The sequence below is a fragment of the Rissa tridactyla genome, chromosome 3, assembly GCF_028500815.1.
Source record: "Rissa tridactyla isolate bRisTri1 chromosome 3, bRisTri1.patW.cur.20221130, whole genome shotgun sequence".
In the NCBI taxonomy this organism is placed as follows: Eukaryota; Metazoa; Chordata; class Aves; order Charadriiformes; family Laridae; genus Rissa; species Rissa tridactyla.
Window position 1 is genome coordinate 121385828 of NC_071468.1, and position 25952 is coordinate 121411779.

Below are 25952 nucleotides of genomic sequence, written 5' to 3' on the forward strand. Positions count from 1 at the left end.
ATATCTTTTTCATGAATTTATTACCAAGCAGCCGTCTTTCTGATAAGTCGTCTGAATTCTGGCAAGCAGCCGTGTTTAGATGGAGCCTAAATCGATATTTCAGTTTGACTAGCACAGAGAAAAGAGTAACTTTTCCTTTTAAAATCCTGGGGATATTTTTGTGAAATCGATGGACCAGTAGCAGTGAATACTTATTTTTCCTATTTAGGGTCCTTAATCCAAAAAGTCATTCGAAATTTGAAAACATTCCAGTTTGAGGTAATTAAAATATTTTTGCCTCCCCCTAACACCATTATGTCACATGTTTCATCTTCTAATTTCAATCTGATATTACTCAATGGCGATTTTGGTGTCAAATTGCTTTCCTCTTCGGGTACTTGTTCAATATTTTCCCTACCCCTTGACATCATAATGAGAGCCTGAAATGTTTTAAAAATAGTTTCTGTGGTTATTGCAGTATGACTTATATGACCCTTTCATTTTAGTTTGAACATTTTCTGCTCTTTTCAATTGCAACATACAGCAGCACTAGGTGAAAGATTTAAGAGGACAAATATGGTGTTCTTTGGGTCTCTTAAGCAAAGTTCATGTAAAAGTCCTCTTTGATTTGTTAATAGCTTTTTCTCTCTAATGTAGTGTGTGGCAGCAATGATGTGTATCCTCAGGAAAAAAAAATAAAAAAAAAATTGGTCCATTTTATAAAGGTTTATTTTCATACTTTATGCACTGTAGGTCTGTTGTGTGTTTTTGATTTAGTAACAATTTATGTGTTTTTCTGTTGCAGAGCACTGCAGCCTGTGGTATAGAGGCTCAAAGCGATGCCATCCAGCCGAGCCACATCAGAGAGGCCATTCGACGCTACGGCCACAAGATTGGCCCCCTTTCCCCATTCACAGTACGTAATAACAGAGTTATAAAAAGTTATATTTATAATCTTAAAGAACTTTGATTTTCAAGTGGTCAAATGAAGAAGCTTTGGAATTGTTGAGAGCAATTTGTGGTGACTGTAATTTTCTTTATAAAAGTGGCATAATTCTCTTGGGAAATAAAACTTAGTAATTTCTGTCTCTTTTTGGAAGGACAAAAAAGTTGTTTTTTTTCTTTTAAATATTATTTTCTTTCAATTACAAATTATGCTTTTTTGTTAGTGCTTGAATTTTCTGTTTTTGCAAAGTTTAGGTTTACAGTTATTTTAAATTATATGTATTCCAATATGGTGAGGAGCACTTTATATTCTAAAATTAGTTGTGTGTCAGATACTGCTGCTATTGGAAGTTGAACTCTCAAGTGACACATTTACAGTTGGAGAGAGAAGAGAATGGTTTCTTTAGACAACTTTGAACCTCCACTAAAATGTAATGGAACCGAGCTTGTGGTAAAACACTGGTGGGTTGTGAGGTTTTGCCATCATTCTTTCTATGCAAATTGCAAATCCATTGTTCAGAGCAGCCAAACGAATTCTTTATTTAATTTTGTCATCTGATAAAAATGTGAAAGTAGTCTGTCTCCAATGTCATAAATTGGGGTCATTTTCCTCTGTTCTGCTGTTCTATGTGGCATATATCCTTGCTTACCTTAAAATATCTACATTTAGGAAAGAATGACTGTCAAAGAAATCATTATAGGAAAAAAACCCAAAACAACCCAAACCCACCAAACTAGATCTGAGCTCTTAAAATCAGGAAGAAATTGTCCATTTTTGGAGAGATTTTAGGAGAGGAAAGTGATTCTGAATTTGGAGGAAAATCACCTACGTAAAAATTATATAGAAGTATATGAAGACCATATCAAGAAAATAGTGGGACTTGACCTCAGAAGCGAGGAACAAAAAAAAATAAGAGTAAATGAGTATAGAAGTTACAATTTTCCTAGTGCCAAAACTGATCAATGCTTTTCTAAATGGCAGTAAATGTTTGGTTTATTACTGACAATTGATACGCATTTGCGATGAATTTGCTTTACATACTTTTACCTGTCTCTTTTGCCACCCACAAACGCTAGATTAATATCATGTAAAGCATAGGATAGAATTTCTAGTCCAAAATAGGGAAGTGTCTTTAGCAGAAGTTTGCTAAGAGATGTAGCTAAGAACATGCCAATAGCTTCTGGAAGCAGAGAATGGATTTAATTTTTTTATAAAGAAGTAAAGATCTCGCATAAATGATTACGGAGAGGTAAGTCTTCCTTCCCTGACCCTCGCTAAAAGTGGTATGGTTAATTATTAACCAAAGTTAGAAATTTCTCTGCAACCACAAGATGTAATACAATACTCTTGTTTAGGTTGGGTTTTTTTATGTCCTGCTATCTTGTGAACTTCCCAAAGAGCACGACTAACTGTACAGTTTAATTTGTTGGCATTATGTACTGTCAAAGTGGTTGATGAGATGGGTTGAGCTTTTTCCCTCTAAACAAGCCAAGAACGAGAGAGGGAATCTTGGGTCATCCGCTAGATGTGTACAGATGTTGTAGAGCTGTAATACGATGCCTTTTATAATGAGAAAGTTCAGGAAAAGTGTTTTGAGAGATATTACAGAGTATGCATTTAGGTCTGCCGATCTGCCTACTTTTCCGGTCAGTGCCCACACTGGCAGTTTTGGGGACAAACGCTGCTATCACAATTGTCCAAAAAGAAAGTACCTCAAACTTCCTGTAAGTTCCTTACAAATGCAGAAAGCACGAAGGTAGACTGAGGCTTACTTTGACCCAACCTTTTCATATTGCCAAACGATCACACTGTTGTATCAAAAAATATAATCTCTAGGCATTTTAAATAGTACTGTGGCAACATGTCTTTGGAATGACTTCTGCTTTCTCCTTTTGCCACTGCCTTCACAATAGTTTCTTTGTGTATCTGCGCGACCCCCTAGACAAGATGAGAGAGCCAGGAGGAAAGGTGGCTTTACTCGTTCTGCTTCTTGTGATTGTGGGGTGACACTTTAAAAGCTGCAGAGGGAGAAATATTGAATGGGTATCTGTCATTAGATTCAGTGAAGTCATGCTTTCAGCTGTTTCCACCCTTTAAACTAACGTAAAGGTCACGTAGAGAAGTTAGGAGTATACATTTGCACATCATCTCTTCCATTTCTTTTACGCCTGTTGATCATCCTTCCCCGTCAGATCGGATTTACAGTCAATAGGTGCCCTAACAGGGTTGGCTGTAGGTAAGGAGAAAGGATTTTTCTGCCCAGATATTTTACACCAAGTTTTCTGTTGGCATTTTACTGTTCATGTTAACATTCCTGCTGCAGACGCAAGGAAAAGAATGAGTATAGCTCACTAAAGAAACAACCATTTTTGTGAGCTATTTACGTGTTCAATTCAGTCCCTAAAACATATAGACTAGACTGAACGTTAAGTGAAAGACATTGTTCTACATTCTTAAAATAGTAACAAGAAGAAAAGTGCAAGTCTGCTAATGCCAAAATGCAATATTACTCCAGTATAAGTTTATGGTACTTGTACGGGAAGAATGTAGAATCAGTCCTAGAAACCTGACCGTGTACATAACTATCCCAAATAATGTGAAATGTGTTAGGAACATACAGGAAATCTCCTATGAGGAATAATAGGCAAAATAAGTTATCAATCTGTTCAACAGTTTTGTGAAAACAAGTGTTGACCATTGAGAAGAGATTGGGGAAAGAAAAAGGAATCACTTTAAATGCTTTCCTGTCTTCCAAAGTAATATTACATAAACTTTAGCACAGTACAGTTATTGGAATTTTAAGAAATTATTTTAATTTTGTAGTCCTATGCTATTCTGAAATTTTCTTGGATATGTGACTATTGAGCAGTAAGGAGGATTTACAGAAGAATTTTACCCTTGCTGTAAATTAGTAAGAAATAATGGACAGCTCTGGACTATTTTTTTTCATTTTAAATAATTTCCGTCTCATCCAGCCAGTCATGCGAGGCAGAGAGCAAACATTTTCTTTTTAGTTTGGGAGATTATTTTTAATTTAGCTAGAGTTATTTTTTGGCTTTTTGCCATGCTGCCTAGTGTGAGGCATTCAGTAGTCTCTTGGAAATTCAATGTACCATTTTTAATGTTTATGGTTTAACAACGCTGGTTTTTGAAAGACTTTATCAGCAGTACATCTGGAGAGATGAATAAAAAACTGGACCTGCAAAGTGTCTGATAATATTTCACCATTTAAAAGTGTAAGATACTATAAAATCAACGTTCTCCGGATGATAAATCTGATGATTGCATTTTAAACCAAAACCAGACAAGAATATTCTAACTGCCCTTGATATAAAAATACAGATTTTGTCAATTCCCTTCTTTCTTTTTTTTTGTCTCCCTGAATTTTTAGTCTTCTTTTTTTTCCTCACCTTTTTATCATTTCTCACCTCTGGTAAGACAGGACTTCTCAGTTCTTAAACTAAAGCTAATTTCTGCACTGTCTGGAAACTCACCCTCAGTAGTGGCAAGACCCACACATAATTGCAGAGGCAGATGAAGGTATAGATATTTGACTAGATTTCCAGCTGGGAAACCATCCTTGTTTTCTCCAGTTTCAACATGAGACTCCAAAAATGTGAAAACCCCCTGCCTACCTTCTCCTCCATGGGGTTACAGGAGGGGATCTGCCTTGCTTTAAGACTTAATTAACATGTTTTTCAGTGATGACTCGTTCATATTGGACTCAAGTACTTGCCCGTGCACACCTAAAGCTAACTCCCCAGAAGGTCCCTCTGTCTTTGAATCACTCACCATGGAGACTGCGATGTATGGACCTTGGTTCTGCTCAACAGAAGAAAATTTACTTGTCTTCTTGGCACAGTTCACAAGAGGATATGAACTGATAGGAGAGTCTCCTTCTGGTCTTGTCTTTATCCTACCAGTACACTGCCTTCATTGGGGTGTGGGTTGTTTGGCTTTTCCTTCCATTTTTCCATTCCTCGGGGCTGTTTCCTGTTGAAAGCAGAACAACCAGGTACACCAGATCAGAGGAGCACGAGAACCTTACACGTGTAGGTATTGGCTCTAGCCTTGTCTTGGCAGCAAAGTAGTGTTTTCATCAAGAAACTTCCAGGTATGGGGGACAAACTTTGGGATGGATGCATTCAATATGAGGTTCATCTGTGGGTAGGCTTTCTTCCACCATCAGTCGTGGTCTCATGCTGAAGCTTGGTGTTGGAGGAGACAGTGAGTGGATCTCATAGTTTGGCTCTGTTCCAGGAATTTCCAAAGTCAACCTTCCCATTTGAGATGTAAACAAAAAAGCAGTTTTTTATATCCAGGATCCCAGATATGTCTCTCTGGTGAAACTGTCTGACAGCGATCTTGCCTTATTTTCCAGGTTCTCATGCAGGATTCAGGAAGACAAGTTATCTCAGTCTTCCATGTGCCATCTCACAGCTTGGGTACCAGGTTGTTCTCAGTGTTAGGGTTCTCATTGCTTAGCTCCATTTCTTATACACTACTGCTCCAAAGGATTAAAGGAAGGGAGTTAAGTTTTCTCTACTCATTTGACTCATGTTTTTCATTCCTCAAGTCTGTAATTTTAAAAATGTGAAAGATTTTCCACGAGTAATGTTGGGGTGCAGTTGGTGGCTGTCTCTCCACATCGCCCATCCTTGGATCGTTTTTCAGTGTATGATCATGCATGACTGTTAAATTTCTTGTCTTGTTTGAAAACTCGTCCCCTAGCAGTGTTGGTTCAAATAGTAACTTCCTGAATATAGCAGGCCCTTGACAACTTCCAGGTTATTACATAGATCCATAAAAATACCCCTTCCGGTGGCTTCAAAGAGATCGGGGAGGGTTTAGAACCTTCTGATACAGTTTTTTTCCTCACACACCATAGAGAAGAGCTCAGACTTCTGTCTAAAGTTATGTCCAGGTTTTGCACTACCTAGAAAATTAGCATAGCCTACATCAAATGGTTCCTGTTACTGAGGTCTGAAGAAATGGCCATACTTGCTTATATAAAGATCTGCTGTAGGATTGTTAATGTATCTCCTCCGTGTTTGATTAGACACATGCCACCAAACCTCTACCTGATTGAATCATATTTGTTGTGCAAGTCTTTTTTAATATAATTTGCAGGGGGCTACTCAGTGCTTCGTCTACATTTTTTCCAAATTAAGACACAATAGTCATTGTTATTGCGTGAAAACTCAAAGGTGTGCTTGTGTGTCTGGATAGAGAATTGTGTCCTGGGAGCCACACAGTGTGAATATGCATGGAAGTAAACCCTTGAAGAAGGAGAAATTAATTTTCTCTAATGGATTTGCATGTATTTTGGTTGCGTATTTTCCCATCTGCCTGCCTTTTCTCAGTTCGTTTTAGACACCTGAGGGAGAGAAAAAAAGGGCTTCTGGGACAGTTTAGCCAATGCAAAAAAATAACCAGTTATGGCCAAAAATCCACTTGACTGGGAATCGTGATGGTTTCCCAGGACTTCAGGGAGGAGGTATTCCTGCATACACCAAGAGTCATTTTGCACTCAGCATCCAGTATTTTACTAAGTATTACGCCTAACTGCGTCGGTGTCCTGGTATGCTTTGCTTCCTTCTGTGAATAGGTTTCCCAAAAGAATCGAGGTGTGTTACCTAAATGCAGTCATAGTGGGACGGTGACTGTTTAGCCCAGTTACGTCACTATCTGAGAATTAATGTAAATTGTCCTAAGTGAATAAATAAGTATTTCAAGACTGTTAGGTAACTGTTAGTTTTTTTTAGATGGATGTTTTTTGCCGAAATAGAGACACTGAATATTTTCAAGCATCAAACCAATTATAGAGATGGACAGCGCTAATAATGGCCATGACACTTGGATTTTTATAACGCCTTCGTTATGGACATATCAAACTGCAAAGGTTTTGCTAGTAACATCCATTGAACCATTGTCTTGATATTAACGGGGCAATATCTGACATGCTGTGTTTGGCAATTTTCTCTGAAAGAATTGCTCTGTGTTGTATCTTCAGTCTGTGACACCAGAATCATAGAATCATAGAATGTGTTGGGTTGGAAGGGACCTTTAAAGGTCGTCTAGTCCAACCCCCCTGCAGTCAGCAGGGACATCTTCAACTAGATCAGGCTGCTCAGAGCCTCATCAAGCCTGGCCTTGAATGTCTCCAGGGATGGGGCCTCCACTCCCTCTCTGGGCAACCTATTCCTCCCTCCAGGAGGGACAAGGGAAAGGGAAGAACAAAACCAAAGCAAAATTTCTTTGAATTTGCATCCCAGGATGCTACTGACTGTCAGAAATCTTTGCCATACAGAATTCCTCATAGAACCTGTGGCTTATGGACTAGGATACCAGCTGGCTGGACATGCTGACTGATTCTGGTGGTGAGGAAACCAAATCATATTATTGGGATAATGGATGTTCTCTGACTCCAGGCTTCTGTGTATATAAAAAGGAATTTGGAGCTTATGCCCATGTGGAGATTCCACAGTTTCTAGGTTCTCCACCTGAAGTCCAGGGTATTAATCATAGAATCATAGAAATGTTTGGGTTGGTAGAGACCTTTAAAGATCATCTAGTCCAACCTTCCTGCCATGGGCAGGGACGTTCCACTAGATCAGGTTGCTCAAAGCTCAATCCAACCTGACCGAGAACACTTCCAACAATGGAACATCCACAACTTCTTTGGGCAGCCTGTTCCAGTGTCTCACCACCCTCATCCTGATAGGACTCCTGCCCAGCTTCATTCTTTCGGCTTTGAGAAAGAGTTGACCTAGGCTGACCTATATTCAAATGTTCAAAATGATTTTGCAGCCTGGTGCAGTTTGAGGCATACATGCTAGAACCCTGCTATTGCCGAGTCGTGCTGATGTGATTTGTGGTTTATTTTTGGTTTCACTGATTCTTGCTGGTTTTGACTGGTTGAACCTTGATGGAACTGAGATGAATCCCGTCAGTTGTAGTTGCCAGATGCAGGCATACTTTATTTCCAAAATGACTAAATTTCTGAAGGAAGTCATGTGAAGGACTTCTGTTTTGTAGAACACTTCAAAATGCTAGGGCTACCTCTAAAATGGAAAATCTGAATGTAAGTACAAGTTTTATCTTTTGCTACTGAAAAAATCAGTCCCATACATAGAATTTAGATTTTCACAAATTAGCAAATATAGGAGAATATTTTATAAAAAAAATACATATTCTTTTGGGACTATTTTCTTAAGATGGTTAATATGTATTTGTAAAGCATGAACAGTGACATTTTCTGACATCTTTCCCTTTTTTGATGTTTCATCATGATTGTCCCTCTCTTCCATCTATTTGGTGATAAGTGTTCCTAATAAGGCAGTTTTGGAAGAAGAGTTAAGCTTTGCAGTTTATTCTTTAGCAGCATTTGATGGAAGTTGGTTTGGACAAAAAGAGCACTTTGAAAGTTTTATAATCACATGGTAAATGAGAACTAACATTAAACTCGTGCAAACGATCTGTTTGCATTTATTTTGACCTTAATAGCTATGTCAAAATGACTAACATAATTAGAGCATGTAGGTTTTGTCTCCAAGTGCAAGCCACAATGGAAAGCAACAAGTGGACTCTAGATTCTTCTGCATTGTATTATGCCTAAGGTAGTCCAGACATATATTTTTATCCCTATATTCTCTAATAACAGTATTGGGTGGTACTCAGTATTGCCTGCTTTAAAGCATGGTCCAGACTTTCAAGGAGCAGAGAAATAAATAATTGATTTAAAAAATAGCGCCATATAATTTTGCAAGATAGGAATGGGAAATGAGTAACTTTTCATCATGTGGGATGACACAGTTCCACGTGCCGTACCTGAATCTATTTCTCTGTGCTCTGTGCATTTAAGTTAAGGAAGTGAGACTTTTTATGTGTATTAATTTATTGCAGTCTGAATCTTGCTTCCTGGGTCAAGAAAAATGGGAAATTTGTCTACATAGGATTAACAGACTTCTTATATTGAGAGATGAATTTATATTTTGGATATAAAATTAGTACGTATGAATATTGTAATGCTTTTTTGGAACATCTATTTGTATGCGTTCTTTTTCTTATTATTCATTGAGATAGTTAAGGAGTGGAATAGTTCTGAATGTCCAGTCGCTGAACGTCATCTCAGTCTATCCCAGGATCTCAAGTACAATGATGTTGGTATTACAACCCTTTACATGGAGACTAGAACCACGTGTTTAGGTCATTTCACGGTTCATTGGGACGAGTGGTGTGACTATTAGATTGAAGTGCAACCTAGAATGAAGAGAGTAGAGTAAGAGGATTACTTCTCTTCTGTGTACAGAACGTATTGGAGTTCGACAGTAAGTCAGTGGAAAGCTGTTTTGAGAAAGAGCAAATCGCCATACCTTGTAGCATGACCTGGGTACGTCCCTCTTTCTTCGTGAAACGTTGGTTCTGGGCTCTTCCTTATCACAGCGTCATTGATTTCAATAAGATTCAGGATTCAAATGGGATTAAAATCAATACCAAACAAAATTATAACAAACTCAGTCTGTCTACTGGACAAAAAAGTAAAATAATAATAATAATATGTTAGATTTAGATTAATCTGAAAAGCTCACCTATGTGAAGTGCATAGTGAAAGTGATCCGCGGTCTTGACTGGGCCTATGGGTATAATCCTAATATTCATCCGAATATTATTCTAAATAATAATATTTAGTAGGCCAAGGTGATCACAAAGATATCAGATAGATATTTCTTACCAGGAATGCAGGCATAAGGTCTCTGGAGTAATTATTTTAAGTTATTTGAATTGATCGTATTTCTAGCAGTTGGAGTAACAAACAATAAAGAATTCTTTAAAAGTATTTATTCTGTGATCAATATATGGTGATTACCTGAAACCTTGATGTGAACATTTCTAAGTAGTACCGGAACTGTTTGTAAGTAGTATTTGTGACCGTGAGAGCACGCCAGTAAAAAGTACGGCCAGCATCCTCTACTCTGAAATCAAACACAAAGCTACAACCGTGGAAGACCACAGGTGAAAAGATTAAAACAATGTTTCCGAAACGGATGCTTTATCCCTTCTAGTTTATATCAGTTCTGCAATGAAATGTTTGAGATGTTTAGCTAAAGAGGAGAAGCTGAGATAATAAATTTAAATTGTAATCCTGCGCAGAGCTGCGGAAGGCCGCGGCCATTATTCAGCAGCGTGTGCGTGTGGGGAGGGACCTCGCTGAATGAACAGAGGCTGTAACCAGCTTTTGTCTGGGTATTTACTTTCTGGGGAGAATGCTCCTTCAGGCTCCAAGTAATTTCCGTATGAAAAGACTTGCTAGTCTAAACCTTCTCTTGTTAAAAATTTCAGTCCCCTAAAATTGCCTAAGCATCATAAAACAATGAATATTTACAAACCCATGTTTATGATGCCGCTTGTGAGGTTCCTTGCACAAAGAACATGTAACACCAGAGAATGCTATTTGGCAGAGACTTACATTATTTGGACCTTAAACAGCCCTGCCTGTACTCATAGGTTCTTAAAGACTAAATGCAAGTATTCCATATAGACTTCAATAAGTTACGTGTACATGTACATAATAGTTTCACAGTCCAGTTACATAATTAGTCAAGACCGTTCACTTCGGATTGTTTAAAAGTGCTCGTTATCGATCCGAGTTGAGCTCAGCTTTTATGCAAATGCTTAAATCCATTTCTGTTGCATAAAATACTGAAGTTCATCACAAACCTGTAGTAATTTCAACTTCATAAAGATGATATTGGGTCTACTGATTTCCTTTAGAAAACAAAACTTGTGGAGTAGTAGCTGAAGAGCTGGCAAGGCTGAGCTTATGAGAGACTGAAACAGCAGGTTGTGGAGGTAGAATGAAGAGAGGGAAGCTTTGAAAATATAAAGGGTAGCGTGGCAGTGTGATATTGGTGGTAATAAACAGAATGGAACATTTTGAAAAGGAAGTTTGGTTTTAGGTGCCTTAAACTTCAAGAAAAATTCACCTTCGCATTTGGTCTGCGACTTAGTCTTCATAACCAAAAGAAATTCCTTTCTGCATATTTCAGACCAAAATCGTAGTGAGAAGTAGTTCCGGAATACAATCTTCAATAATTGCTTCGATATACACAATGTGGATACATTACATCTAAATTTTTCTAAAGCGCTTGAATGATAAAAAGTTTTGAATGCTGTTTCCGAAAGAGATTAGGTACATAGAAACCAAATAAAAAATCTCTGATATTTAGGGTCCTGTATATTACATAGTGCCCCTATTGATATTCAAAAGCAATTGATGATGATTTTGAAGAATTCAGGATTTCACTCTTAATCGGTTTTCAAAAATGAAATATATGTATTTATGTCAAAAGGCATTTGAAAACTTTTCCTTCAGTTATACATTTAGTTTCTGATATAGAAAAAGTCAAATTGACATTTTTATTGTTTCTTCTCATTTTGAAAGCAAAAAACCCCATTTTATTTCATTAAGCAGTTATATACTTATAATGTCTTTGTCTATACTTCAAGCTATTGTCTGAGGTTAGTTTTTATTCTTCAGTGTTAACACTGTGCATTTGAAAAATATGAGTTATTATTCTATAAAACCAGTAGGAAGTCAAATCTCAGTTTGGAAATCTTGTTCCCTTCTCTCCCAACCCCCCAACCCAAGGTTCCTCCTTTCAGATTTATGAAAGAAAACATTTCTTTCTGTAAAAGGTTTTTGTATGCCAGCATCTGGAAGTGTTTATTTCGGTGGCGTGTAATCTATCTGTGGATTTAGTTAGCACCAGACCCCCTTTTGTGTACTCCCGACTTAAAATTTTTATAAATGATCTTGTTGAATTTGTGCCAGTGTGCACATGGTTTGGCTGATTGCTGCCTATATCCTTTACCTGCCAGTCACCTTTGATTTATATTCCTTCCCCTCTGCTTTTGCCTTCCAAAAATGGTGCCACTGAACTGTCCTCTAAATCATCTGATGGGATAAATTACTCCAAGATGAGATGGTACGGTTTTGGCCGCCTCCTCGACAGAAGGCATTCCTATAATCCATCCTTGCCCGCTCTCTGTAGAACCATTCAAAAAAAAGAGAATGAACAGGGGAAATCAGCACTATTTCTTCCAGTGCTATTCAAAAATGCAAAATCGGCCGTTTGATTTATGTAGCTCTTAATGCCAGCTGAAGACACGTAAACTGTTGGAGAATCTTTCGCATACCGTCTCCTGAACCGAACTTCTTCATTATAGGGTGTTAATCCTGATAATATGGTTATACCGTTTTCTCCCAGAAAGATTAAAATGTGAAAGAATAGCATATTTAAGAACATTTTAAAGCATTTCATTTAGAACAGATTATACAATATACATGACAGTTCTTTCCATGATAAAAATCCCCATTGGTTTCCTTAAACTAAACAGCTAATACTCCTTCAGAATAACAACAGTTCTGTAAGCTTTACTTAATGACATTACTAATTTGGAGAGTTTTATGAAGTTTCCTGGAGAAAAGCAGGTGGCTTGGCAGTAATTTAAAAGGTTCACAATTTGTGGTAGCGGTTTCAGGGGGTTTCATGTTTCTGAAGAGGGAGACCAAGCTGCATATTGCTTAAGAGCGTCTGACACAATGATGTATCATTTTGGACTAAGTTTTCAGAAGTTCGTTGGTCATTAAATGTGCTGCTTGACTTTATATTGCAGTCTCCCAGCTGTCTCTACTGGGGGTAATCTTAGCGCTCAAACAGAATTTATTAATGAAGGCATAAGCTTGCAGTACTGATGAAACAGTAAGTTGCCCAGATGATTTTATTAAACAGGAACATAGATTTTTAGATAAGACAAAAATGTCATTTAAGTAGATTTGAAAAGAACTGGCTAATTTTCTGCAGAGCACTGGGAAAGTCTTTACAAACGCTCTGGATAGTATTTGATATCCTGTGGGGACATTTAAAATTCTTGGATTGCACATACATCAGTGTCTCGCTGCACAACACAGTACATGAATTGTTGCAAGGGGCGCGCGAGGCTTTGGGGCAGTATAGATGTGGTTCTGTTGAGGTAGGAGATGCTGGCGTGAAACGACTCTGCTAATGGAGTTTGCCCAACCGCGCGGAGCGTCGCTGCTCCGTTGCGTCGCTGCCTCTTCGAGCAGGTTGCACTTGGAAGTACTAAACGAAACACGTGCGTCTTGCTAAACGTAGGGGCTCGCAGTGTAAGGTTTAATTCCTTTTCAGATCGATTCATTAAAAAAAGTCTGATTTAGCAAATAAACTTACTAGCTCTGTTAGTGAGAAGATAATAAGTAAGTCAGGAAGTTTGCTGTCAACTGAATCTCTCATATAAAACAAAGCAACTCCTAATTTTGTAAGCCTTATGTAAGTATCTTTTTCTACTTATACGGCCAGATTCAAATACATGCTAGAGACATTTTACACACAGTTGTACTATTGTAAAAGGATCCGAGGGTACGAATACATTACTTTTTAAATGAAGTGTATGTTCTTATATACCTCCTGAGGGGCTTAAAAGACCTTAGTATAACTGAGAATCTGACTTCTGGTACAGGTTCGAGGCAATCTGACATGTAATACAGCTACGTAATTATGTATTTCAAGGGTAAGGTGGGCAAACATAATTCTACAGCAGATACTAGGAAAAAAATGTAGCTTATGTGTTCCAAGGTATTACACAAAGGGAAGATATCTACACACGCCCATCTTCAATAATTCACATTAATTTTTGTAAAGATAGTGACACTGCATCCGTGTCGCGTGTACTTTCTAGTACAAAGGTTAATAAGTAGAAACTGGATAATTGAAGAATCTAAAGAACAAAAATGAAGAATCTTAAGAACAACATGGGTTTTTTTTCCTTACTTCATTACATAGAATAATAGTGCAACTCCCTGGAGGTTTCATGTTCTTGTGAATCTGTTAGATTTTGGACAATATTATGTACTTATACCTCTATATAATGCAAGATGAGTTGCGGTAGCTGTAACCTGTACAATTCTTTCAGCCTTCCCTTGAAAACCAGCGTTCATTCATATTTTTCTCCCTGGAAGCTTTAAAAGTGCTTTATGAACTGAAACGGCTCACGGTTGTCAGTTCGCCTCTGGCAGGGCCGGCGCGGGCTGGGATGTGAGACGCGGCAGCTGGGTCAGTCTGCGGCAATGCCGCACGGCTTCGCAGCACAGGATGTGAGCTGTCTAGATGAAACATTATGAGAACTTTAGGATCATGTAATATAACCGTTTGAGTTGGAATTAACCTCTGGTTGAAGAAAATTGCACGGACCTTAATTTCTCGGGAACAGGATCTCCGTTTCAGATGTTGTTTCTACCACTAACGCGTGACAGACTTGTCCTATTGTGTTGAGCTCGGATAGAAGCTATACCGGTGGACATCTCTGCCATCACTGCCTTGTCCCTTTGCAAATAAAGAATGTAGAATCTCTAGAATAACAGGGTAAACCTGGAAAGGAACAAATAATAATCTGGGAACACCAAGACCAAGTGGAAATCTCTTTTATAACTCATTATCTGTTATTTTCCATTCTAGTTGCCTACTCTCTTGTTCATGAAGTCCTCTAATAATACTCGAACTTGAGCACCTGTTGAGCGAGGAATTGCGCAGAGGAGAAGATAAAAGTTTAAACAGGGACCCTGTGTTTTGTTTCTGTCCATTTATTGTGCCCCACACCGTGAGGTGTCACTTCTCATTTACATCTTTGATAACCACTAACAGCAAAAAAAGTTGTTTAGCGAGCAGTGGTACACACGATGCTTGATTTGCTCTGGTTTGTGTCCACTGTCCTCTCCGTCCCCCGTGGCAATGATGCTCGTTCTCCCCTGATCCCTCTGATGTGCCTCCAGGCAGCAAAAGGCAACAATGCTATATGGTTGCTAGAAAAGCTCTTTAACACCTAAGTTCTCCTTTTCTCCAAACTAGACCCATTTCAGGGAGCCTGACTGCGCGCTTGGGTAGTGCTTGCGAATATTTCTCTAGCAGAATCAAATGAAAACACCAGGCTTGAGGCAAGTGAACACATTTTATGAATTTCAGCTTGGGGTTTCTGTGTTTCTTCCTTTCCATGAGGTTTTGCGTTATTCCAGCTTTCTGACTTCAACTTCAAGGTTGTGTAAACCTCCATTCAGCAAAGCAATCATCTGCTTAATTTTTAAACTATACCTTCAGTCTGACAAAAGCACGTGCTAAATTGAGGCTTTCAGTATTATTAGCAATGCATCTTTTGATTAATCTGTTATTTCAACGTTCTTTTTTTAAAATTTATTGCACATAGGAGAAAAATATGGAGGAGGGTGCGTGTAGGAGTAATGGATTTTCAGAGATGTGAACAGAGATGCAGAGAAGTATATATTTATAGTTTATAAATATGTCTATGTCTAAACGTATATTTGTAAAAAAACCCAAGAAAACAGTCTTTGCCATGTGAAAAGCTTTAATATTTTTTATTTGTACATAAAGTGATTCTTCCTGGCATCTCGATTCCACGGGACATTTAATTTACGGTAGTTCTTTTGTCAGTGATGGTGACCTCAAAGTCACCAGTAGTAGGTGTGATGAAGAAGACAAGATCCTGGCAGTTCTGCTGCTGGGATGAAAGGTAAAATGTTTCAAAAATATGTTTAGAGAAGAGAGAGAATAGTTTAAGCAAGAGGTGGACTGAAATTTGAGATTTAGTTATTTTTACTGTGTTCCATTTCTGAAAATGAGCATGGATGCTGCTCAGCTGAGTAAGTGCAAATTACGCATCTGTGTGTACTGTAAAGGTAGGTGCCAGAACAAGAGAAGGTAGCTAAGGGTCCTCAAAAAGTACTAGTAATAAGCATAAAATGGGATGAAAATACGATTGAATGCTTTTTCTGGCCTTTTAATATTTGCCTCACTGGAAGGTTTTGGAAGATACTTAAAGGATTTAAACTTAAATTGGCTAGAGCAGTGGGTGAATATTGCGGTGTTAGCAGAACTAAGAGAAAAATCATGAAATGAAGGGAAATTCTTGAAGGGAATATCAGACTCTAGAAAATGAAAAAAGTGAATCAGGTACCAGTCATGGTTTTAATGCTGCGTAGTACGGTACTTATATTTGTGACTGCGATGTCCAGATTATGATTAAGCTTCAACCAGGGCTTTCAAGTACATCTCTTGTATCTACAGTTCTACTGTGACAAAATGTCGCAATCAGGATGGTTTTCTGCTTTTAAACCAAGAGCTTCTTACCCTGAGTTATATCACCCTGGATAATTCCGTTCCCTTCTCGGTGATTAAGTTCTTTAGTTATTTATGGGTAGAAGTTATACTCTTTCCTCCATGTCACTTAGATAGAGTAGAGGGGATATGACGAGAGATTTTTCCTTGGTGAGACACTCTTCTGTGTCTCCATGAGCATTTACATTAGTTAATGTACACGTGGGTAAAAGGGTAATGTATTGGTCTTCATAAGTATCCTGAACTGTTCTTCAGAGCCCTGAGAACATGTGTCAAATAAGTGGTTTCCTTCAGGCTTCAACTGCTGAAGGACTATGGAACCTGGAATATACCTGCGTGTTTAAAAAACTTTCTATTCTGTTTTACCAATTTGGAATGAATTCCACAGCTAGGAGCTCTACCTCAGAATCGTATGCCTCTAACTTCACATAATTTAAATTCCAATGATTCTAGGAGAATAATATTAATAAATAATAATAATAGGAAGAAGAAAGAGAAGGAGGAGAAGAAGAAGAAGAAGAGGAAGACGAGGAAGAAGAAGAAGTAGAAGAAACAAAAATAAGAAAAAAATCACACAATCAATGTTTGCATAGGGTTGCTAACACTGGCAGGTTAGGTAGGTGGGGAAGGGGCTGGTATCCAGCCTGGAGCAATTGTACTAATGCGACGTTTCAGGCTGTGTACAGGCACAGGTCGGTCTTTAAACGTGGTGATGTGCTGACAGGATTGTCAGTTTTGATGGTAAAGAATTGAGACAACAGGAAAAACAATAAGACTCTCTAGAGACCTACATACGTTAGTTTTACTGCAGAAGGTGATAAAACTGCTGGAAGCAAGCAGTCTCCTTGCAGAATTATTGCCATACAAACAGCCTGGAGGTGAGACGTATTAATTTCACTAGGTTAATTTTGTCGGTGGTGAAGGGTCTGGGTATTTTTTTTCTTGCAAGGAGGAGGATAAGTTATTAATATTTACCATCAAGAAGACTTTAGTTCTAATTGGTGTTTAGATACCATCCCTAAATTACCATCAGAAGATGTAGCGTAGATTCGGAGTGTAGATTAGGTGCTTCTGAGAAAAAGCATACAGCGCTTTCTGCATCTGTTAGCAAGAAAGTTTAAACAATCTCACCATTGTGCATGGAGGTTTTTTTTTAAAAAAGAAGTATGTGGTACCGAAGAAAGGTATATGCTTGTTGCCAGTTTAGGAAGCTTGGGATTTAATAGCTTACGAGGTAGATGAGGTCCCTCTTTGTCCATAATTTCCTGCTATAATACTTAGGTCATAAAAAGAGATAACTAGGTACAAAAGAGAGAAACTGCGTGGCTCAACAATTGATAAAAAGCTATTAATCATGGCTCTTTAGAACATGTTGAAAGCCATTCACGCAATCAAGGAATATTAATTTAGGGACATAATTTTATAACTAGTTCCAAATTATCATAAGTGACTAGACATTTTGAATGCTTAGCCTGAAATATGTAAAAGAGTACTGGGTTTATTGTGTTTTTTTAAAGGTGCACAATGGCATTTCCTGGAAGTGGGATTTTTTCTCGAGTCTCAACTTCCATAAGAGAAGTAAATTGTCATTTAACTTTAAAAAGGGGGGGGGAAAATCTTATTACTAATGTTTTCAATGTAAGAACATTAGTCAGATGCAGGACTCCTCTGTGTTTGTATATTATTTGTAATACACAAATGCAGAACAGAAGTAAATGATGGCTCAATCGATTTTGCAATATATATGGAAGACAAATGACAAGATTTGATAAGATAAACAGGAGAGTAAAAAGGAGATAGTGTTGTTTAGTTTGCGAGGAAGTGGTCTCAGTACATAAATCATCCAACCAGTACAAGATTTTTTTCTGTAGGAGTCATAGCACAGAAGAGTTCTAAGAATTAAGTGACAGTGGGTGATGGAGTTAGTCTGCTGTTTGCTTGTTCCTACCAAAACGATGATGCAGGAGATGTGCTGGCTTGGATGTTTGGTGTGTGGACAGCAAAGAGTGGCATGTGCATTGATCCAGGTTGGAACCTGACATTTTGTGGTAGGTGGGAGCAAGTTGAGGGAGGTCATCCTCCTGCTCTACCCTGCCCTGGTGAGGCCACATCTGGAGTACTGTGTCCAGTTCTGGGTCCCCCTGTTCAAGAAGGACAGGGAACTGCTGGAGAGAGTCCAGCGGAGGGATACAATGATGATCAAGGGAATGGAGCACCTGTCTTATGAGGAAAGGCTGAGAGACCTGAGTCTGTTTAGGCTGTAGAAGAGAAGACTGAGAGGGGATCTCATCAATGCTTATCAATATCTAAAGGGCAGGTGTCAAGTGGATGGGGCCAGACTCTTCTCAGTGGTGTCCAGTGACAGGAGAAGGGGCAACAGGCACAGGTTGGAACACAGGAAATTCCATCTCAACGTGAGGAAAAACTTGAGGGTGATGGAGAACTGGCACAGGCTGCCCAGAGAGGTTGTGGAGTCTCCTTTTCTGGAGATATTCAAAACCCACTTGGATGCATTTCGATCCAGCCTGCTCTAGGTGACCCTGCTTTGGCAAGGGGGTTGGACTAGGTGATCTCCAGAAGTCCCTTCCAACCCCTGCCATTTTGTGATTCTGTGATCATTTTCTGTAGGAAAATGAAAATAGCGTGTAATGCCTGCAGCTGAGAGGAAAGTTCAAAGTGATGGGCAAGAGAAATGAGCTTGGCTGGAGCCTTATGACTTGGTATGAACACGAAAATGTTGGTTTTTTTCAAAGCTGGATTCATAAGTGTTTCTGTAACTTCCTCAGTGAGAAGATCAGACGCTGGATGAAGGGTAAGGAAGGCAGTTATGTGCCACTAGGATTGTTATCTGGAAAGAAGAAGATAAAATATAGCTGCAATCCAAGTGTGAACATAGAGAGCATCCAGTATCAGAGATGACGCCCATGTTATACATCTTGATGGTGGTGGTGGTGGTCACAAGGTTCTTGATGAACAGAGATGGAGGATTTGGAATAGGTGGGAGATGAGGAATTCGAGTGGTATTCGTGTTCAGTCTGAGCTGGCAGCTTGACGTGAGAGCTCTTGGAGGGGCATGAAAAACCACTAGCCCTGAGTTATTTCAGCCAGGAATCAGTTGTATTATCGGGTAAGAAACTTACTGCCATGTCTTTGAGCAAAGGTTACAATGTGTAGTATTATTTGCTTCCCCTAATTTATTGCACATTTGTCAAAGCACAATTTCCTTCAGGTTGCTGAAGCAACTCCTTGTATTTCTTATTTTTTTCATGGGAAGAATTCATTCCCAACTTCATAAACTTCATTTTTAAGAAATTGTGGGTTCCAGGTTTCTAATAATGTCTCTTTCCAAAAAAAGTAATATATCACTTTAAACTGATGTGGCAGTGCTCAATTGCCTGTAGTCAGCAGCAACCATTTGTCTTTAGTACTTGCTGACATATATCCCAAGAATAGCACGAGATATTGGGAAGTTCTGACTTTCACCGTTGTAACTGAGACTGACGTTGTAATATCAAGTCAGAGAAACTTTTCCCAGAGGCACACGCCCAGGCTATCCAGGTTTGGATATCCTCATCTGCGTAGGTATTTAACCACTGCTAAGGAATCCTTGCACATGAAAACACCATCATGTAATTTTAAGCCACGTATCAACTGAACTCAACCACCCTCTCCAATACTCTCCATCACACGAAGATGTGATTCTGGTAGAGTAGCGCCAGCATCATTTTAGATACTTCGAATTGAAGCAGACACACCAAATAATATCCTGTCTTAGGACCTTTGGACACCTTGTCAGGGCGCAGAAGAAATCTGGACTCAAGCGCAGTGTGACGTTAAGGCAGTAAGGCTTTGCCGGTTGGTCTGGAAAGTCCCTGATGCTGCTGTATTTTATAATCTAGCTATAGGTGGGGTGGCTGGATCTGCGCGCTCACAGTGAGTGGTGCAGGGTTGGAAAATTTACATTGCAAACTCTTTAACTTTCCAGTTCTCCAACTGTAGTTTATTTAAGGTCGGTCTAGTTTCCTTGTCAAATATTTTTGGAAAAAAGTTAATTGGGGATTGTAAAGTAATGAAGAGGACAAGTTAGTGACAGAGAGTTACTGAGTTACCATTTGATAAATGAAGTGTAAGCAAACGCTTTTCATTCCAGAAGAGCCAGATGTTAAGTATTTCATCTGTGAATTAAGAAAGTGGGCAACATTTACAGGCTATGGAGCTATATCTTGCAAAGTAGTGATTTTGAAAGCGTCCTGGAGTCCTGAGGAATCAGTTGAACGTGATGGGGCCAATACAGCGTGTAGCTGAAGGGGATGATGCAGTCCTTGGCCAGGCAGGCAGAGGAATAGGAAACAGAAGAGTTTTCTGCTGTTTTGGGGCAAACACAGATAAAATATTATTCCAGTTTGGGTGTTCGTATTTTAGTAAAAACCTCAACAATTGGCTAGGGCTCAAAGATCTAGGAGAAACTGTGAAAGTCTAGAAAATCCAGACACGGAAATACATGCAGTGCTTCATCTGTGGAGTTTATCAAACTGAAGAAAGTGTTGTGTAGTTAGTCTTTAAGGACCCACTAATAAGAAAAATCTCATGTTCTAGGGTTTTTAGTCCGAGCATTCGAAGTTATAAGGATATTCAGGGTGGGATTCCTCTTGCTAGATACAAACATCTGTATTGGAGCACAGTGACTAGATTTCCTTTATAGTCAATTAAGAGAAATAAGCACTTCTGGGCTGTAATTTATCTCTTGCTAAGATAGATGTTTAAGAGGGGTCAAATGAACGGTGTTGTGGAAATGCCTTTTTCTCTAGCTTGACAGGATGATGTGTGTAGCTATTGACATTGCAGAGCTCTAGGGTAGGTGAGAGGAGCCCTTCTCCTAGTACGCAGCTTGACATTTAAGCTAGACAAATTCAAACTAGGAATAAGGCATATATATTTTTTAACGACATAACTAAGTGCTGAAATAACTTAACCAATGATTGTGACAGATTGTCCATGACTGGAAATTTTAAAATCAAGTTGAGATGTTTCTGTAAAAGCGATGCTCAAGTTCAACCGCAGCTATTGGATCTGGAGAGCTGAGTCAAGAAAACTCTGTCGACCGTGTCGTGTAGCACAGTTAGATTAGATGGTCCTTTCTGTCCCTAAGAACTATGAATCGTATTTTGTCGGTACTTCAGTAAACTGTAAACATGCAAATCCACTTTGAAAGAAGGTCAGCAGCTTACCCAATTTGAACTCCTGATGTTCAAGTGCATAGTTTCAGAGGAAATAATTTGCAAAATTTGTGGTAATTCTCCTTTCTACCTATAGCGATTTCACTTCAAAGTTACAGTTTTCCGTATATATTCATTGTTTTGTGTTATGCAATGTATTCTGATCTTTTTTTCTAAAAAATGAACGTCACAACTACGTAACATAATTTTTTTTTGAGAAGGTATTGACTATGTAATTGCGACATTTGTTTTCAGAAATAAAATTGTGATAATTCATTATTAGAACAGATAGATTAGAAAAAAATGAGCATTGCTCTTTAAAATCAAGGGAATAACCTGTTTTCGAAACCTCAGAAAATTAGGGTCGCCATTGCTACATGCAGTATCTCTATACATTCTTATAAATATTCATATGACTCATATTGGGAACAAAATGGGCTAAGTACACCACCTTAATTAGAGTAGTGGAAATAACAAGTTATTTCCATTCTTTGAATGTCGTTGGCAAATTTCCATTGTGTCAACGTAATTAAGATATATTAATATTAATCTGGTAAGTACTGTAACTTTACATAGTGGAAAAATAAAATAAAATGGACCATGAGAACATTTTTCAATATCAGTTTCAATTTTAATACTTTATATTGTTGTGAAAAGTTATAAAAATGTGTTATTATTTTATTACCCCATTAAGAAAACAACGCAGCAACAGATGCTTGTTACCCCGATTTTCTCAGTCTGTTTATGGGGATGTTTTATCAAAATGGGTCTTTTAAAAGTTATAAAGATGTAATACTCTCCTAAATTAGGTCATAAATGCCTAATGTGGAAAACTAATACATTTTATTATTTTTCAAGTATGGGTTTATGTATATTAAAATATGCAGCTGTTAGGAAGTCTGGAGTGTGTATAACAGAAACATATTGCATTACAAGATGTTAGTGTCTCTCTCTGAGTATGTACATTCTTTATGCATATACCCACACAAGTTTTTGGCACGTGGAAGAGACTACATTAACATTTTGGCTCAGTATTATTTTCTAATATCATGGGTTATTTTTTTTTTTTTACGAATAGATGTAAATGCTAAATATACTGAGCACATACACGTATTTTTACTCTGTATTTGCCAGAAATCTTCTCTTACACAAATTGAGCAAGTGGATCTAAAATGTGTATGTAAGCATTAAATCCCATCACATCGGCAATTGTATGCTGCGTTTCTGAAAAATGGTAGATGTTCCTGCACCAAGAGGGGTAAAAAGATGATCTCTTAGATTAAACCTCCTCCTGTCTTCCATACGAACCAGCTGGGATGGATTTGTGGTGGCGGAGGAGGGACTCAAACACCTGCTCGTTGCAGGTAGCATGGTGACATGGCTGCCCCAGGAAATGGTACAACCAGAAGGATTTTCAAATCTCCCCATAATTTGAGGTGAATTGACCAGTTCTCAAAGGCGTACTTGCTGAACCTCATACTTCATGTATTCACTGATGAAAGCCTTTAATCGTCACAAAAAGAAAACCCTGTATAAAGTACAGCAAACAACAACTGCTGTTGTGGTGATGGGAGCGCACCAAATTAATAGGGGCCTGTTTCTGCCCCACACACATCCCCTCCCTTACTAATTTAGGTATGTGGGAAAACCTATGTATAGAATTTTTTGTTATAAAAGGGAAACAGAATTTTCGTGGCCTTTTATTCTATTTATTGCAGCATTGCTTTTACACTTATATTACTTTTTTCAAAAAAACAGCAACCGAACAATCTCTATGCTGTGTCGAGGCCCTCATGCTTGTGAAGAAGTGATAAATATACACAAAACTATCTTACTGCCCTTCAAATACTTCTTTCCAAACACTCCTTTTTTCCACAGTGCTTACAAAAGCCTTGTCGCTGATTAGGTTGTCCGTGTGTTGATATCAGTCATAATGGTGAACATGTTTTTCTTTGCATTGCCTTGTTTTCCCCCGTGTTTACCTTTTGCCCTCACGTGAAGATTTTTAACATCTGAGAAAGAAAATGTATTTTGTTTAATATTCCTCTTGTACTTTAGAAAGCAGGGTCATGGGCTGTGGGGAGGGGCTTAGCACGGCAGAATTGACATAAGTAATTATAAATGTCATAAGGCAGCAATTTAAATGAAGATAAATTAGTCGCAGGTAGTTTTAATAGAAGCAATGTGAAAACTCAACCTTGAACTAGGAAAACCGAGTTAATTTCTAATATTTGTAGCTTCGTCTTTGGTGGGTCTTACCAAGATCAAAACAAAATATCAACAATCCTGATCCTGACATGAAGGAAAACTCCTTCTTCTTGCTAGGTCTGGTCTCACTGTGTATGATTTCATATAACATTGAGTATGTGGAATCATTGCAGACCTTCTCATTGCAGACCTCTGTCCGCACGTTTGCCTGTAACCTCACTTTTAAGCTTTCTGTTTGCAGGAAGTGCTGACCTCTGGAACCCAATTTCCTCCATATTCAGAGGAATTTTCCATTTGATGCACTGCAAGCTTGTCTCTGCCTATGAAACCCTTCTTTCTTCTAATCCTTGAGCAGTTGGGTTTAAGTTTTAGTTTGGGTGACATGTGAGTCATGCTGCTTCACTCACTTCTGTGTCTGAAGTTTCCACAAATTCAGAGATATCTGGCACAGGGTTTTGCTTTTCGCCTAATTCTTATGCTGGTAATTTTCCATCTTCTTTTTTCTTATATCTATTTTCTGTAAGGATTAGGAAGTTTGCTACCTTTTCTTACTGGCCAAGCAATATTGATCCTGTTGTGTTTTGGCTGTGTTCATGTTGACTGAGTTTTTTAGCAAAATCTGCAGCATGGTGTCCTCTCTTATCCATGTTCCATTCTGTCCTCAGGGTGGCTTATATTCAGGTTTTCAACCTGTGTTGGACTCTGTTGTCACCTGTCATGTGGCGTCTTTCCCCATCTGAAAACGGAGCTTTGCAGAAAAGGGCCTGGGGTTCCTGGTGGACACCAAGTTGACCATGTGTCAGCAATGTGCCCTTGTGGCAAAGGAGCCCAGTGGTATCCTGGGCTGCATTAGGCAGGCTGTTGCCAGCAGGTCGAAGGAGGTGATCCATCCCCTCTGCTCAGCAATGGTCAGATCCATCTGGAGTGCTGGGTCCGCTGCTGGGCTTCCCAGTACGAGAGAGACATGGAAATGCTGGAGTGAGTCCACTGAAAGGATTCGGATGATTAGGGGACTGGAGCATCTCTCATATGAAGAGAGACTGAGAGAGCTGGGACAATTCAGATGGGAGAAGAGAGGCCTCATGGGGACTTTATCAAGGTGCATAAATACTTTATTGGAGGGGTGGGTGAAGAAGACAAAGTCAGATTTTTTTTCAATGGTTCCTTGACAAAGGACAAGACATAATGGGCACAGATCGAAATTTCACTTAAAAAGAAAAGACTTTGTCACTGTGAGGGTGATCAAACATGGGAACAGGCTGCCCAGAGAGAGTGTGGAGTCTCCATCCTTGGAGATATTCCAAACCCAAGTGGACACATCCCTGAGCAACCTGCTCTAGGTGATCCTGCTTTGAGCAGGGCGTTGGACTAGACCATCTCTAGAGGTGCCTTCCAGCCTCAGTGAGTCTGTGAACTGCAATATTGTTGAGACCGTGTTTAGGGATTGTGTAAATTCAAGTTTTCTGTCTTCTCATAATTCTCTGGATTCAGGACCTGCATTCAAAAGGCTTTATAGATGTACCCGTTACAGTTAAAATCATGCTGTAACACATTTGCCTCCCTTCTAACCATGTTAGGAATTGCACATGAAGCCTGCATGCCATACAGTTTTAATTAACCTAATTGATCACAGTAGCTGTGCTGCCAACCACCAAAGTGTTGATAGGACTTCACCGGAAGCTCAGCTAGTCTGTCATCATCTGGTCTCAAAATGCGGTTAAGATGATCCTCCCCTTTCAGAACTGTAGGTTTTTATGAAGTCTGAAATTCAGGCCAATGTGCAGAAGGCTGAATTTGCTGTCGTTTTCCGCTTTTCAAGCTTTGCAAATAGGTGACTTAGGTAATTCACATCAATGAAGTAGAATCTATAAAAGCAGCGTAAAATATACCATGGTTTCATTACCAGGGATCCATGGTCAAGAAAGAGTCCTTCTGCCAGGGGTTTGTGCTTCAGAAAAGATCAGTCAGGGTGAGACTTTACAAAACTAAAAACTCGAGATGTGTTTTTCTAGGGGAGTTTCAAAAGAGGTGGTTGTTCCTGGTGGCTAGATATGCCCATTACAACCTGATAACGTATCTTATGGCGTGCTCCTTGTTGAGGCGTATTTCTTAACTTAGCACTGAGTCAAAGTGTTCATAACATAGTGGAGCACGACTTGGTAAACAGTTGTTTTATGACTTCAAGGTTATTTTTTGAGATATGTTTTCTGGATTTAATATTTCAGAAGCAATTTGGTTGTCTGCTTGTCGCTTCTTTCTAAAACCAAACTAAAAGGCATTAACACTTAGTTGTACAATTTTCTAGGCCCAGGCTTCTTTAGTGGAATACATCTTCTCTGTCTGACTTCCCCAGAAAAATGGGAGAAGGAATAATAATAGTAGTAGTAGTAGCAG

At 38.8% G+C, this 25952-nt stretch overlaps 1 protein-coding gene across 6 annotated transcripts in view; it reads left to right on the forward strand.

Annotated features, from left to right (window-relative positions):
• Positions 1-25952, forward strand: part of SUPT3H (SPT3 homolog, SAGA and STAGA complex component) — a 292380-nt gene that overhangs the window by 235622 nt on the left and 30806 nt on the right. For all 6 annotated transcript variants that reach the window (XM_054194657.1, XM_054194653.1, XM_054194655.1 and 3 more), the window contains one exon: positions 785-895. In XM_054194657.1, the coding sequence (XP_054050632.1) occupies positions 785-895 (111 nt within the window). The remainder of the gene's footprint in view (positions 1-784; positions 896-25952) is intronic.